Here is an 18090-nt window from a genome sequence, read left to right as displayed (position 1 = left end):
ATAAAACACTGGGATTCCTGTAAGAATCGTACATACCATTATACGTTTTCTTTTCGATCCTTTAGAATACAAACTACAATAAAAACTAAAATTAGAACGTAAATACTGTTTCCACATCGGACAACATGCTCGTTTGAGGAAGTACCAGGGGCACGGCAATTGTGCTCTGTGATTCACTATTTCAAATGTTTTTTTCTCCTTTTGTAGGACTAAATTAATCACGTGATATATAGGTCACGTTTTGTGCAATGCCGTTCATTCGTATCGCTATGGGTGTGTCGAAATTCGCCTGCATGCGACGCAAACCAGAGCATACGCACCGTAAACGTAGAATCGCGATGATCTCTCATCTCCCTCCCGCATCGTCATCGTCATCGGTCCATCCACCCTCGCAGCCCCCTCCCAGTGCTCGTTACTCCTGGCTCTTCGTATCCGCTCGGATTGAACGGGTACAGTGCGATTACTGTATCTAGTGTTGCCTCCGGAGCAAGTGTTGTCTACGGTGAGCCAGCCTTGTCTCGTGTCAAATTGAAACGTCGTTCGACACGGCGCAGAATATTTGCGAACGCGCTATCCAATGTCAATGAACTCGACGGTATCCTGGATGAAGTCGTAAACCAGAGCACGATAATCGAGCCGATACTTAAACAGTAGAACCAACGAAGTTCACCGAAGATAACTCCTGAATGCCGAGATAAAGAATTCAAATAGGCACTTCAGGAAAGCGCGTAGAAAATTCGGTGGGAAGATTCAAGTTGTCTTGGTGCCGATTCAGGAAACGGAGGAAAGGATGATTGAAACGTATATTTATGGCGTGAGAGTGACGCGTGCCGATTGAAATCGAAGGTGGCGGCTGATGAATGCAAGTGATGATAGCTGTGCCGGTATCGTTGTCGCGGAGTGTGTGTGACCCATCGCCAACGCGTTTCCGCCAGCGCGTTCTCACGTCCGTTACGTTTGACGTAATATAAATAAATAAAAAGTGAAAGAAAAAAACGTGAGACAAGATCGGAATACAAGAAGTCGCGATGAGTCACGCCGCGAAATTCTACAAGCTGTTGGCGGTCTTACTCTGCTATGAAGGTAAACAATTTCGGAGAGCCATAAAGTTTATCGCACATTTTGAAGAGATTATTTTCTTCGATTTAAAACGTATAACAAGCAAAAATACAAGAAAGGACAATTTTTATTTTGTGTACGGACATTGCTGTACGAGACGTGAACTGAGAATTTTAAACTGTAACGACAGACAGCACAATTCGTTGATTGGCATTTAATACAAGGCAAAGGCAAAGTTAATTCGAGACTATGGCCGAGAGATTAACTACTGAAAAAACTTTATTTACTCGAGTAGTTACAATCGGTCGCCGTCAACCCTGTTTATACATGGGGGGGAGAATAGGTAACAACAACGTATCATTTTGTTAACGCGCTCGATCGTCACGCATAATCCGGCGGAAAATTACGCAATCTCTCCGGAAATTAGTCCCAATGTGTAATATCACTTTACACGCGACGTCTTCTCACAGGCATTTATCTACAATATTACGCCGCTGGAATGCGTAGATCGATAAAAATCAGTCTCGATTTTCGATATGTAATTTCATACCGCTTGTTTTTCCAGCCTGCTGCTACAGCTTGATGCTGGAGGAGGACAAAGAACCGAATTATTATACTGCCGGAGTAGGAGAGTACGCGGTGTTTAATTGCGATCTTGACTTCCCGCACGAGACGCCGATTCCGTATATTCTTCAATGGAATCGCGATGTAAGTATAACTAAGAACTCGTAACCTTCCACTTATTATATAATAGATACTAGATATACGAATTCAGCAGAAATATTTTAATTATAAAATTCTTGTTTTCTTGCCTTTCTTTTATGTTACCGACGTAACGTCAATAATTATCAAGTTTAAAAATTGCTACAGTATAATTCAATAGAAACTATATAAATTCGTAATATAAGTGCCAGTGAAAATTGTAATAATAGAAAATAGTATACGTTGCATGATCGAAATTATATTCAACGCCTTGGATTTTACCTTGGACCAAATGTGCACGTATTTATTATGCAAGTATTTATTAAGTAATAGTAAAAGTGTATAGACACGCAACATCCAATATGATTTCTGATGCACGAACTTTAGGAAAACAGATTTTACCCGAGAATGTAAAAAAATGAAAAAAAAATCAATTAAAAAAAAAATTGTATGAAAAATGTAACGACTCTTTTTAAAAAGGAAAACTTACAAATAAGTTTTTTTGAAAAGGAAACTTATTTCGTACAGACATCGAGGCGACGCGTTCCACTTTAACAATATACGTATATAATGAGATACCGCGTGTAATAATGGTAACACGACGACGTACGATTGACTGATTGACGATTAAAGAGCGTTAAAGCAAGTTGTTAATCGGCTAATTCGCATACGGACGTGCTTGCACGTACTCGTCATCTTCCGGCAGAGACTCAGAAGAAAAACATTCAAGGTAGGGTGGATTATTCGATTTCTTCAAAAATATATCCGATATTCCATCTACATGACAACCTATCTGGATATGGATTTCTACATCTTCTCGATTTCAAAGAGACATATAATACGCGAGAGATGATATCAAACATCGCGATATAAAGAGATCCTAGAGATAACTTCGCATATTAGAGTTAAAAAAATAGCTTCGATCAGTTAAAAGAGAGTAGCGATAGACGTTTAACAATTCATACAATATCGAAGGAATCCTTCAATAGAAGAAGAATCGACATTGATAATAGTAAGTAAAGTGATAAAGAGATAAATTTGTCCAAATGCGAGATGTGCTCGCGAATGTCGTCATTCGACGTGGCTGTATGACGGAAACAAATTGCACGTGGCTATCGCAGAATCAAGTGGAACTCAAGTCCGATTGGACCCTGATGCGTATGCAAAACAGATGCTCCTTCCCTCTTCGTCTGTTAGTCGTGGTAATTGGAGTACGGGACGCAAGGCTGCATTATATTTAGTCACGTTCAGTCTGCGACATGAGGGGACCTACCAGTGGGTCACTGTTAATGCATTGTCAGATGATTAGAAGCGATTAACGCCATTCCCGCCCCCATAGACGAGACGTATCCTCCTTTCGAGGATTTTCGTCCCGTCGTTAATGAATGTGGGTGTTACTGACCGACGGACTAATTAAGATGTCGTGAGCGATACAACGTGTCCTCGGTCATTTCTCTGTGCTTGTCATTAGTGCGCAACCTTGCGTAAATAAAACCCGAATTTAATATTAAAGCTCTTCGTTAAATCGCGTGAGTCTTTCATTCCGCGAAAGGATGACCCAATTAACATCGCCTGCAGCCACTATCAAGTTACGCGATGTAATTTTCTCAAGACGTAGGTTTCGCCTACGTCCGTCGTATGTAAAAATCAGTCGCTCAGGCAGTCGGATATTCTTTAAGAATGAAGTAATGTTTGTTTTCCTAACGACGTCATTTATGAGTGTTCATGTAATTTACGAAAATATGAATTTTATAGCGTTTTCGATCGTAATAGGTTTGAACCAATCTGGGATTAAATTAATGACGTCACACACATGCTCTACCACAGTATGCAATCATTAATCCAACCCAGATAGGTTCAAACCCGCTATGGTTGAAAATATCGGTATCGAAAACAGATTTAAATATAATTGATTCTAACTTTTTCAGATCGGTACAGTGTTCTCTTGGTATGATGGACACGTCACGGTGGACAACAGTTACAAGGGCCGCATACATTTATTGGACGATGCCGGTCACCGCGGGTATGGTCAGGGTAGTATAAATCTTACGAATATTCGTGAAAGCGACCAAGGCTGGTACGAGTGTAGAGTAATCTTCCCGAATCGAACGCCGAATTCAAGAAACAATGGCACGTGGTTTCACCTCGCTATTGACGGTAAGCTGATCTCATACAATTCTTCATATTTGCATGTAGTTAAAGATTGCAGGAAAACCAAACAACAGAAATTTATTGATGCATTTGTCGATTAATTATCATAATTAACATAATTTTAACTAATTGGCATTCTCCTGGAGTATAAGATGCAACTATTAGCATGTATAATAGGTATGAATAATTAATTGACATTATTAAAATAATATATGCAAATTATTACAAGACTCACGGTAATATCTCACGGAAAAAAAAACAATTGAAAACTTCAGCAAATCTACAGTCGTAATATACAGACAATCAATTTTTTCTATGTTAAATTAATTTTTTTATGTTAAAGTAACAAAATTGACAACTGAATAACATTAGCGATTTGTTAAACTAAATCTTCTTAGTTACAGATATTGAATTCGCGCAGTCAGTTATAGATTTGCTGTACCACTCAATTAATTTTTTTTCCGTACACTCTATCAAGAATGCAATAAAACGGAATGTTTTAACAGACTTTGACAGCGACTAACTAAAATTGAATATTAAACTAGGTCAGCCCGATGTACAAGTTAATCAAGCTCACAGCTGTGAAATTCGCGCTCTAATTTTTTGGCAAGTAGGATGTGAGTCTTCAAATTTAATCGTTCATTTAAGCATCTCCGACGTTTACGATTCTAAAGGCAGGGAGCCTATTTCGAAAGGATTACTTGTTTCTTCTTTTTCACTTAACTTCGTAATGTTTATTGCACGTAGCAATATTCAAATAAAATAATTCTTTGAATTATTTTAATTATAATTATTACAATAATTAATAAAAAATAAAATATATGGATTAAATTATTTATGAAAATGTATTATTTTAATTAAATTATTTATGAAAATTTTGATAAAAGATTTAAATTGGAATTAAATAAAAATTGTACATATCATGTATCATCTAAATTTAAATCTGTTGATTATATCAATTAATAAAGGAATTGTATTCATTAACTCTGATGGAATTCTGTTTTACTTTTTCGAACTCTATTACTTGATATAAAAAAAGATTGATGAAACAATCTTTCAAATAACAATTTATTTATCTCAATTATTATATAATTATGGAAACTATCCCTCATAAATTCAAAGTTATATCATAAACCAAACATTATACAATTTCTACAAATATCGCCTCGAGACGAATTTATTACATTTAATTTATACTGAATACAAAAATGTCATGTATATATTGAGCTTATGCGGTAACAGGTATATCATTAACATACAGATGCTAATAAATTTGCCTTAGCGCCAAAATGCAATGAATCAAGAAATACAAATGACTAATTGGTTGCCTCGCGCCGTAATATCGCTAATACAAAAATTAATTTTAAAAAATATACTATAACCCGCTGCCGCTTACTAACCTGAATCTGGGCAGACTCGTTAAATCGTTTAACCTAGGTGTGTCGCCGTTTCCGACAACTGTTCCAGGTGAGACTTTACTTGCGATACCACCTGTCAATAAAACTGCCATGGAAGGCGACATGATCATGTTCGAGTGTGTCGCGAAGGGAGAAGGTACAATCGTAAACTGGTTTCGAGAAGGAGTACCGATCCCGGAAATACAGGTTATTAAGTTACTGATTTCATAATATATTATCGAAATTTGTTGAACAAATTTTAAAAATGTATTATAAAATTTTTACGAAATTTATTATCACAACAGGATCTCAGAAGAAGAACTTCTATTGATACTAATGGAACATTGACTATAAAATCAGCTGCCATGGGCGACCTTGGGGAATATACCTGCATGGTGACTGGAGAAACTGGAGATCAGCAAAGCGCATCGGCCTTTCTCAATGTACAATGTAAGCACAGAGACGTATTCTTCATACAATATCGTTAAATTTTCATTTCTAATCAATTAATAATCAATCTTATTCATTTAGATAAGGCGAAGGTGATCTATGCACCGCGAGAAGTCTACCTTCCCTATGGCAAACCAGCCCTCTTGGATTGTCACTTCAGGGCGAATCCACCCCTAACGAATCTCCGTTGGGAGAAAGATGGATTTCTCTTTGATCCTTACAACGTGCAAGGGGTCTTCTATAGGAGGAACGGATCTCTCTATTTCAGTAAAGTGGATGAGACGCACTCGGGAAGTTACAGTTGCACCCCTTACAATGAACTAGGCACCGAAGGGCCCAGTCCCTTAATTACTGTGGTAAACATCTATCATCAGTCTTTGATGTAAGAAATAAAAAAAGAAAAGAGAGATCGATTCGCGTTAATCAGTCCGCAACAAGTATTAATTGCTCTTTCATTCTTCAATTGTAAATCACACAATTTTTAAAACGATATAAACACTTTCTTTTGATAAAGCATGCTTGTCTACGTGATTTACAATTGAAGAATACAAAAATCTATTAGCAGTACAATTATTACGAATTGATCAATGTTTTCAAAAACCTGATAGTTCGAAATATTCAATTTTGTTATTACAGATAGTTCAAAGGCCACCAATGTTTACGGTAACACCGCAACATCTATACATGCGAAAGCTGGGCGAGACTTTAGAAATTCCTTGCGATGCCAGAGATGGAGACGACTCACATCGACCAACCATCATGTGGTATAAAGTACCGTGTCTCCTGATGTTCTATGTATCAATCAATTAATCATATAATAAATTTAATTAATTAGTTAAATGAACTTTTTTCGACGAAAGGATGGAGCGCCTTTATCGCTTGAAAGAACCGTCGTAATAGGCGGTAATCTAACGATAGAAAGAATTCAGGAACATGATCGAGGATTATATCAATGTGCAGCTAGCAACGAGGCAGCGACGGTTGTCGCGGATACTGAATTAATGGTGCTAAATGTACCACCTAGAGCGCCATATAATTTGAGCGCTAATAGTAGCAAGAATGCCGTTACTTTGACATGGATACCCGGTTACGTCAGACCCAAAATGGAATATTCAATATGGTAATGTATTTTACAAGTATAATTAAACACAAAGAAGGAGAAATGTTATTTCCGGTTAAAGCAGATTTTGTTTATTAATATTCATATGTAAACATACAATGCAATTCTACAGACTGTACGCCGATTCAATGTCTGTCTGAACTATTAGGTGTTGGAATTAATTCGTAGCGTTTTTTAATGAAAGAATGTTATTTATTTCACATGAGCATTAAAAAATACATTAATGAAAGTACTTCTCATCTCTTGTAAAACGCTACGAATTAATTCCAACACCTAATAATAAATCTGTAGAACTATAAATGTTAATTTATATTTGTCCAATAATGTTGATTAGCATCCTAAAAACCAAAAAAATTTATTGCGAAAAATGTTACCTCAGTCGGAATTCGAATCCAGCTCTTGTATTCTGTAACTCATTATGATAATGATATCACTATACTGTCGTTGCGCAACTTTTTCATCATGTAAAATATGCAACGACATCCCTAGCTAGTAAAATTGTCAATGAAAAGTTATAGAATAGATCTACTGATCTCTCGAATTCCATGTAGGCATCCCCCCAATTCGACCATTAAGACATGTTAGTTATTAACAAATTTTTTAAATACTATCAGAATCATTTATTATTAAATCGACAAACAGTTAATTTAATTGTGTGAGATTATTATGTATTTCATGTGATTATGTTTCAAGTTCGACAAACCGAATCGATCACTATAAAATATGCCTTCCAACACAAATGACACGGTGTGACACAATGGATCATTACATCCTTGTTGTTTGTCAATGTTAAACAAAGATGACATGATCACTGTGTCGCACTGTGTCACTTGGAAGGCACACTTTATAATAATTGTATTTGTATTTATATATGAATAGTACTAAGCATCAAGACTTAACCAAAAATGGCATTTTTTTCTCTCATTTGTGTTTAAATATTACTTGATCAATGACTATTATATATTAGGTGTTGGAATTAATTCGTAGCGTTTTACAAGTGATGGGAAGTACTTTCATTAATGTATTTTTTAATGCTCATGTGAAATAAATAACATTCTTTCATTAAAAACGCTACGAATTAATTCCAACACCTAATATAATTAATTATTTATGACATTTTGATAATAGCAGCGAAGCATCCCTTTCACAAGTAATGTGAAACTTGTTTTTTTTTTTACGTAGGTACAGACCCACAGATACGTCGGAATGGAGAACTATGAAAATTCTTTCGAGAAAAATTACAGAAGCAACGGTCAATAATCTCAACTCAGGACGAGAATATGAGTTCATGGTATTAAGTCAAGATAAACACGGCGATGGAATGTTTAGCAAAGCACTTCGAATATTCACTCAGCCGAGTAAGATTAATTGTCATCTCGATTACGTTTAAGCACGATACGTGAAATAAACAAATTTCTAATTCTAGGTTCTATCGATGAGAACTCGGCGTCGGAATATCGCAGCCAGCAAGGTAAAAGAAACTTAATAACAGAGTTTATGTACCTACAGGCTGTTCCAGATCTATGGGATCACCTCTCGTAAGTAGGTGGAGCGGATTAAACTAAGTCAAAAAGTTACTATTTTACAATTTTCGCACTAATTAATGAAATATTAATTTCCAAAGATCGTTGAATAAGTGCGTACCCGCTTGCAGAAATTAATATCTCGTTAATTATTGCAAAAATTGCAAAATAATAAGAGCTTTTCGGTTGAGTTTAATCCACTCTATCTATTCACAAAAGATAATCTCGTAGAGACACCCTGTATATGTAAAGTATATGAGATTTCTTTTGATGTCTCATGTATCTCGAATATGATTTGATAATTCAATCGAATGTTTCAAGGCTGTGACACTATTGTGTTGCAGACACTGAGATCATGGGGCCGCCGCGCAACGTGAGAGTTCAAGCAACGGTTGAGGGTTACTTGGTCACTTGGGAACCACCCGATCTAGGCAAGAATCTAGTTAGACTTTACACTGTGAGATGGTATAGAGGACCATCTGAACATTTATATGGCAGAGCAGAAACGACAGACACTTATTATCTAGGTGAATGACTCTTCATTCTTGAGTAAGAATTATCAATTACACTTAAGTTAATAATGACAATTGACATTTATGAGTGCATTCAGTACTACAATCGCTCACAGAGCGACTAGGTAACAGTCAAATGTGATTGATTCTTATTTCTAAATTCAACCAATCACATTAAATTTAGCCGCTTAATGAGCAGTGATAATACTGAATAAACCTTATGATTGATATTTCAGTGAAAACTTTGGAGGAAGAAAGTTTTTATACTTTCGAAGTGGCAGGAATGTCTCTTACGGACGATATTGCAACCAGCGAGCGAGTCAGTCTAGAAGTACCCGCTTATCGTCGCAATAGAGCAATTTCTATGGGAATCGTCGCTGGTATAGGTTTTTTAGCAGCCGCTCTGGCCGCCGTATGGTGGGCAAGGAAACGATTCTGTCAACCAACTAACGAGAAATAGCCAAGCAAAGCACATGGAAAGCATTCGTGTACTCACAAAAAAGATAGTGATATGATTTCATAATCGATTATAAATATTCATGTCGCTCACAAATGAAGTCAGTTAGAAAAAAAGTAGCGACATGTGATTTCTAAAGGAAAAATAATTTTAAAAATAATGAAAAACTATCTTCTAATGAACTGATAGTGGAATTATTTTTGATGATAAAATCTGTACTCGCTCAGACAAAAATACATAAAACGAGAATCTTGTTATATATACAGTGAGATAAAAAATACAGATGTTCTTGAATCATCCGTTCCAACAGTCAATGCCATTTTATTTGTCGAGCTCCGCGTTACTACTGAGTGTTCTTGCATTGCTAATTATCTCATACTTTGTGTGTCGTTTAACAGCTTTATTAAGTAATTGCACGTTATAAATGGCTAGATTTCATACGCGAACTGCAGGTCGTCGACCGTCGATTATACGATCGTGAATTAAGAAAAATCGCGTATGCTTATTTTATATATATATATATATATATATATATATATATATATATATATATATTCTTTTTCTATTGTATATAAATTATATCCGCGTACACACACACACATACACACATGTTTTTCACACATATTCTTTATTATTACTTTTATAGATTTTATTCGACGCGTCATTGTCGTATATGCTTGTACATCGCAATAGTTGCAGTCAATAATAAAGAAAAGTGGGAAGCTATACATCTTTATATCAGTTACCCAATAACGTTATCTATTACGCGAATATTATCTTGTATGTTTACTGTATATATATTTTACAAATACTCTAAGAATTTTTTTTTCATATACTTATCTTGACTATCGATAAATATTTATTATATACGGTTGTTTCTCAGTTCATTGACTTCAATTCATATTTATTTTATATGGAGGGATGAAGTTAAAATGAATATGGCTACTGATAACTTTATCAAAAATGACTTACAAAAATATACATTATCACTTGCGCTCGAAGTTCTCAGACTTCATTGAACACTCATCTATCATTTTACTTCGATAAATTTATATTTATCATAGATTCAGTCCAGTACACTAACAGTAATATCGTATGAATGTTACGATTTCTCATTCGATAACATAAATGTAATATAGCACATATTATATAACAGTTACATTAAATTGTTGAGTAAGAAATTATAACATTGATGCAACATTATTGTTCGTGTTTTGCAGGTTGAGATATCAGAAATATAAAGTGTTGTTGAGATATTTAAGCTAAATCGCAACTTCTTAGTACATAATTCGCTATTTTTCGTACACAATTTAATTTCGGAAAAGGTAAGAGATATTTTATGGTCTTCCGTGTCTTTTTTATTGCTATTTTACTGCATCTACTGATAACATAGCGAGTATTGTTTACACTATACATGTAAACTCACTACTGCTACCGTATTAAAAGCGCAAATTGTTTAGATACAAAATCATCTGGTAAATTGGCTTGTGGTTAATATATATACATATATATATCTATATCGTAATACGAGGCAAACATGATGAAATACTGGATGTTTTTGCAAACCAGCGTACGGAAATGTTGACGGGCTTCATAAGCAGTCAACTAATATCCGATGATTCGAAGAGGATGTTTCTGCATAAGTGGATAGCGCTTAGCGTCGCGCCACGTATGTTACAAGATAATGGCTTCTTTTAGCATCGAACTGCTAAAAAAAAATGCTTTATCATAAAAATAGAACCGAGATGAATGATTGCAAATCGCAAGGTTGATACTTATCCTTGAAAAACATGAGAATTATCACACGTCTGAATCGTCCGTAATCATATATTTTTCATTTTAAGAGTTCATTTTAAAAGTTCATCATCATTAAATAATTATACTTCATTGCAAATCAGAGATCGGCCTTGCCTGCGAATACAATCGTACGGTTTTTACTAGTCTGCGGTTTATTTGAATAAACATGAATTTTAATATATCTGTAATAAGCTTATTATTAGTCATGCTTAGTATTTTGTTTCCATTGCATAAGTTTATCATTAATTTTTTTTAATAAAATAAATTGCATAATGTTGTTAAAAAAATAATTTCAATATTCATCATATTTTAAATCAAAATTGCTTATATATTTATTTTCTATTCTAACAATTTTAGCATACTGAACTTGACAAGTTTAATTAGCTCTTTTAATAATACAATAATCACAGATCCGATACTTCTTTTAGACTCTTTTGACCTTTTAAGAACTAAATTTTCCAAGGATAATTAAATTAAAATTGATGAAATTGTGACGCTCGAAGGTAATATCATACTGAATACAATCATATCTAAATGAAGCTAATAGGCATTATGTTCAAGTTATCATCAACATAACGATCGATAATAGTATAACATATAATATTCCTGTGCTAAATTGTATTACAAGAGATATTGAACTGTCTTTTCTTTAGGAGAGATTTCGTGGCATAATATATATTCATTTAATAAATCTCAATTGTCACTCAGTTTATCATTAATTAGTAATAATTTAAATTCAAAGTTTCTAATGATTGAAAATTGAAAAATCATTATCTGCTTGACTGATAATTAATGACTGATAATTAATATGAAAAAGTATCGTCTTATTTTTATGTAATAATCGAAATATATACTATCGTCGAAAAGTTTCCGGACATGAAACTTAAAATTGCACAATATTCAGATTAAAGTAAGTCGATTAAAAAATCATTGATTTTTTAAAAAGATTTTTCAATACTTCTAAAAAATAATACGGAGCTTTACCTACAAAATAAGTTTTTTACCATTTTTCTTACAATTTTTTTTAGTTGAATTATGCAGCATTGAAACTAAATCTGCATAATTTACAACCAATATTGAAATTTGATAAAATACCATCGCAAAAAATTAAAGCAGCACTTTGAAGCTCAAAATTCATACTTTAACATACTTTTCATCGTTTTTAAATTTTTATGATTTTTTTTCTAAATTTCACCATTGATTATTTAACAGATTTAGCAATGTTGTAATTCAGTCAAGAACAATCACGAACAATTTTTTTAAAAACATTTTATAGATTATGTATTGTTTTTTAAAAGAGGATATTGAACTTTTATTAAGCTGAAAACTTAAAGTTAAGTGTACAATTTTTAACAACACAATAATGTTAACATACAAACTTGTAAAGATAAAAATTTTTTGAAAAATGCAGCCAATAGCATGTTAAAGTATAAACTTTAAAATACTTTTTATTTCTTTCTCTGTGATCATTTTTTACCGAATTACGGTGATTTGAATGTTGTACAATTTTAAATTCCATGTCCGGAAACTTTCCGACGGTAATATATAATACAATATATCATAAACATGAAATTAACAACATTTAAAAACATTTAAATGTGTATTACTAAAAAACTTATTTTATGAAAAAAACTTATTTTATTTCTCTACCTTTTAAATATTTAAAATTGTTAAAATAAATGAAAAATGTCTTATTTAATCAAAACGGATGTTATTAATATTTATGTTTCCATATGAATTTTAAATACCTACATTTTTTCTATTCTATAAATTATTCACCAATACGTTACTGTCGGATTTCAAACTTAATCGTAAGTTATTTGTTAGTTTTCATAACATTTGTTTAATAGCTATGTTCATGTTTACACTGAAAGTAATTTATTTTGCGGTCTAATCTATATTTTAGGTCGGGTCACCAAAAAACGAAACCATACATAGATAATCATACATAGATATCTACCAACAGTTTACACCAAGAAGCTTAAATCATCGAAAGTCTTTGGAATATAATTTGAAGCCGTGATCTAAATACCCGGTGTAAATGTAGTCATTGACTCTGAATTATAAATTGGCTATAATTTTAGTCATAAACCGATCTGTTTTTTAATCCTGCATTCTGAACTGGTTTACTGCTGATGAATTGAGTGACACAAATATATGTTTGTGTAACAATTCAGAGAGTGCAGGAATAAAAAACAGATATAATAAGTTTATTCTCATTGGCTCTTTTTGCAGATTCTGTTTCTTATTTTTTCAATGCTTACGCAATTGATTTCCGAGCCTAATTTCTTTTAACGCGTTGGCATTGTTATTGCTCATCGTCAGTTTCGTTATGAAAATTAGTTAAATTGTTCTCTTTCGAACCAATTCGGACCTGATCGTTTTTACGAAGGCAGTAAATGTTCTTTTATAGATTACCAAGGGTCAATCAACGGGGCAAGATAAAACGCGAGGGGTTTCTCGCGCGCGCCGATAAACAGCGCAATGACTGGCATGTAAAGGGAGGTGATAGCACTTCAAAGGCTTGCTACCTGCAAGCCTGTGTAAGAGAGAAGAGAGAGAGAGAGAGAGAGAGAGAGAGAGAGAGAGAGAGAGAGAGAGAGAGAGATCATTCTCTAGATTGTATCGGTAGTCTTGGATTCGCCGCGGCCTTCGCATCTCAACAGATTCTTGTAAATTGCAGACGCTGCATCTGTGTGGTACGATATTTATCACACACTACTCTTCTACTGTCTCTTCTATAGACGATTGAGAAATTCAAATCGATAGAATATGTAAATCATTCTTTATAAATTATTAATGATTTCACAATGTATGTAAGTAAAATGTCAAAAAAAAGGTTCTAAAGATATTTTAATAGAAAGAATGAAAAGATAGCGATAGTCATGATAATCGATGGCCAAAAAAATAAAGTGAGACAGATTATGTATTATGTACAATTCTAAAGCTCTAGCAGGATCAAATCGGACCTACCGGAATTTTTAGTACTCATTTTGTATTATTAAATTATACCATTAATGATAATTTTGTATCGTGTGCCATTTCGAAAAAAATTGTTTGACTTATAAGTTGCAGAAATTCATAAAAAAACATTGCTCACATTTTAATACTCAAATTATTATATCATCGACATTTTTCATCAACTTATCAATTAAAAAATTTTGTAAACATATCATCATATTTCCATTTCAATTATAAAGTAACCCTAAAAATTTCAAAATGAAACTCGAAGTTTTTAAATATACAATTCATTCGAGTTTTATTTTAAAATTTTCAAGGTTATTTTATAATTGAAATGGAAATGTAGATATTTTTACAAAATTTTTAAATTAGTGAGTTGATGATGAAAAATGTTGATAAAAATTATAAACAAATGGAAAATGATTTATTTATATGAAAATGATAAATTAAAAATACCTATCCATAACAATTTGAGATCTTTAAAATCGAACTTTTAAAATCTTGAAAAATTTTGCATTTTTTTGTACGACTAATGGTTTCGACGATATAAAAATTTGAATGTTCATATAAATGATGTTTTTCCTAATTTTTGCAACTTACAAGCATCAATTACTTACAAAAAAATTTTACATTTATCTTATTACTCTATATATATATATCGATACACTGTTTGTATTTTGAGTTTGAAACCTTTTGTTTTACCAATATTTTTTTTTTATATTTTGACTAATATCATTTTATTTAACATTGAAACTAATTTTAAGACTGATTGCTTTTTAAATCTCAAATTTTTATACAATTATATTTTTATATTATATTTTTATATATTATAAAATATATATATTATATTTTTTCACATTCTGACTGATGTTATTAATACTTAGCATTGAAAATATTTTGAAAACTCTTTTATTAGCTATTTTTCATCAACATGAACTTAATATATTAACTAACGTATTGCGACATGTCTATAGCGAGTTTTCTTTGTACCATCTTGCGCACAATTACAAAGATGATCTCTATTGGATACAACTGCAATATTTTTAATATCGTTGCGATAACCATAGTATGTTATTTTACTACCTTTTTATACATTCAGCTGAAGTTAGTACAATTAAAAAAGTTTTTATTTTCGTAGTTTGTAATTTTTAGTTATAGGCCGTTGCTGTTTCAAATATGTTTATATTATTAATTTATTGAAAGTTTTTACACGTCTAACATTGATAATGATCCGATCGGAGTCGAAACGCCATTTGTTTTATATTCATTTCTATTTATTTTTGTTTTAATTTGTTTTAGTGCTTATTAATATATTTATTCAGCACTTACATTTTTGTGTTTTCACTTGATTTGTAGCCCTTCTTAATATATATTTCATTAAAATTCATTATATTCTAATCAATTAAAATTATTACACGTTTCAGCCTTTTGATATAATTAATTTTTTTAATTGTTCGACAAATGTACGAGGACAATTTTTGCTCATATTCAATTAAAATTTAGTACTTAACGTTGTAAAAATCAATTGTTATAACTATACTTGATTAGAATTAATAATAATTCTTTAAGTATAAGTTTTATGATTATTGTGATAATACAAGAATATCTGATTTGTCTTCCCATATGTTAAGCAGGTCTTTGTATCAAGTAATTTAATGTTGGATAACTATCTTCATCCCACGAGTTTTAATCATAGACAAGGAAGTGTCAAGAGATAAATGGTGCGTACAAACTACAAAATCGGATTACTTCCATTCGATGCACTGACGCAGTTCGACCATGCGACGATAATTTATTCACGTTTATGTAAGGTTACGACATGACAAGGCCAACAATGAGTTTGTCTCACCAATAGGGTCTTTCTTCTTATAAATTCTTCACCATGTTCAAATTTATTAGATGCAACTTTAGGTCAAGTACTTCATGTTCATAACGTAAAAAACGTTAGTCTATTTGCACATGCAAATCATGCGCTTTGTTCTGCGAAATTTTATTCCTGATGTCCTCCATTTTTATGTACGTGAATTCTCCTTGAGACATGAAAGTAACACGAAATATATGGCTAATAAACACACCGTCAGCAGACAAACGAAAAGTTCAATTTAACATTATTGGCTTAATTGGTACGAATAAAGTGTGTCACAAAAGTGTACAAAGAAATTCAACATGCATTACTAGCAGTTAAACAGCTGAGATTCGCATACCCTAAAAATTTCACAATTTTAAAATAATTGCGAGTCAAGTTACATGTTTTTTTAGCTAAAATTTATATAAAAAAAGTAAAAACTTCTATTATATCATCTTTAATGTAAAACAATTTTTGAATAAAATTAAAGTAGATTACATAAATATTAAAAATCATTTTATATAAAAGTATAAAAAAGTAATTGCTAAAATCGTTTGCAAAATGCGTTAAGAATTTTTATTAAATTTTAGCATTAATTATCCAGCTTGGTTTGGTAGTTTATTATCGTTTCATTTTAATTTATAATTCAACCTTTTATTTTGTTTTTTCATAAATTTATTTATTTGCTGTATATGCAAACAAAATTTAAAAAAAAAAGTAAAAAAAAACCAAGTGTACTATAATCCATAAACCTATAAAGCCATAAAAAACTGTTACATAACTAAAAAAAAAACCATTACATAAATAGTATAATTTAAATGATAATTTATTTTAACAAAATAAAGAAGATAACACACACTCGATTAATGGTGTAGAATTTAATCGTTGGCACCTTCATCAGCCTCTGACTCTTAATCGTCCTGTATAGATTGTTTATTTTAATTTTTTATTTTTAAGTGATAATATTGTTAATTTTTTATTATAAATTATCCCTCAGTAGTACGTATGTATGTATTAAATAAAATAAAATAAAATAAAATCTTTAAATTGCGCTTTTGCGATTGCAAAAAGAATATATTTTCTTGCAACATATAACATATATCTATACATATACATATACATATACATATTGTACTTTGTAAATTGTGAAAAGAACATATATTTTATTGTAATATATAACATTTAATTAATAAGAAAGGTACCTTTATCTTTCTAAGTCTTTTACATTTGCAATGGAATACAACATTTAATCTCAAAAAATTAAATTTATTTGCTGTATATGTACTTATATTGTGTTGTACTTTAATAAGCGCCCACCTCATCATTTTTAGATTAATATTTTTAAATTCCAATGCTATTGATAATTTATACACAAACATTTAACATCAAATATTTAACGAAGAGACATAAAATTCCGTTCTCACTTGATTTTAATTTTGTGAGCATTTTGTTAAAACATTGACTCTTTTTCGACACGATATAGGTAAACCTAATTTAAAAGAAATCTAAAATTTCGATTATTTTCTTGAAAACGTCCATGTTATGCTTCTTTAGATTTGCCAGATTTATAACAAATTATTCATATATAAAGAAAGAAAGATCTCACCGTTTTCAGTCTGTTATCAGTTTTCACTGCAATTTGTATACGGAATTACACAGTATCGATTAAATTTAAGTATCCTGATATAATTAATTATTACTTTAATTTACTATATCAATTGCTTTTTTAAATTAATTATATCCAGAAATGGAATTATTATTTGTACCTCCTGTTTTGGAATTTATTATTAACTAATTCTTATTCTATTCAGTAAATTCTTGAAAATCCAGGGGATAGTCATTGTTCAATAAAATATTAATAATAAATTCTAAATTCTTTTGATAGAATTCTGGATGTGAAAGCAACAATGCTTTGTCAATAAAGTAAAAAATTGTTCCTCTTTTCCGTGAAACAAGGAAAAAAGATCTAAAATCTCCCGAAAAAAGTTGGTTTTTGATACCAGTCAAATTTAATGAGAGAATAGTAGCATTAAATTTGTATTATAATTTATTTGTGAAATAGGAGGCAACATTTTAGTGAGATCCAAAAAAAATTAATTCTGTTGCCTCCAATTT

General features: G+C 31.7%; 1 protein-coding gene across 2 annotated transcripts; it reads left to right on the top strand.

Moving 5' to 3' along the window:
- The first annotated feature begins 286 nt into the window (after positions 1-286).
- bdl (borderless) lies at positions 287-9680 on the top strand. 2 transcript variants are annotated; one of them, XM_011056884.2, is made up of 12 exons: positions 287-1083; positions 1625-1767; positions 3690-3918; positions 5380-5516; positions 5615-5759; positions 5841-6115; positions 6396-6530; positions 6620-6879; positions 8062-8237; positions 8306-8350; positions 8747-8929; positions 9151-9680. In XM_011056884.2, exons 1-12 carry the CDS (start codon positions 1029-1031, stop codon positions 9372-9374), a joined length of 2007 nt encoding a protein of 668 aa, XP_011055186.1. In that variant the 5' UTR covers positions 287-1028; the 3' UTR covers positions 9375-9680. The 2 variants fall into 2 exon arrangements, with proteins under 2 accessions (XP_011055186.1, XP_011055177.1); XM_011056875.2 differs by having other exon boundaries at positions 5350-5516.
- The last annotated feature ends 8410 nt before the right edge of the window (positions 9681-18090 follow it).

Source organism: Acromyrmex echinatior, chromosome 14, assembly GCF_024713525.1.
Source record: "Acromyrmex echinatior isolate Ae372 chromosome 14, ASM2471352v2, whole genome shotgun sequence".
Taxonomy (NCBI): Eukaryota; Metazoa; Arthropoda; class Insecta; order Hymenoptera; family Formicidae; genus Acromyrmex; species Acromyrmex echinatior.
Note: the sequence above shows the minus strand (reverse complement) of the source record. Positions and strands in the feature narration are given on the sequence as shown.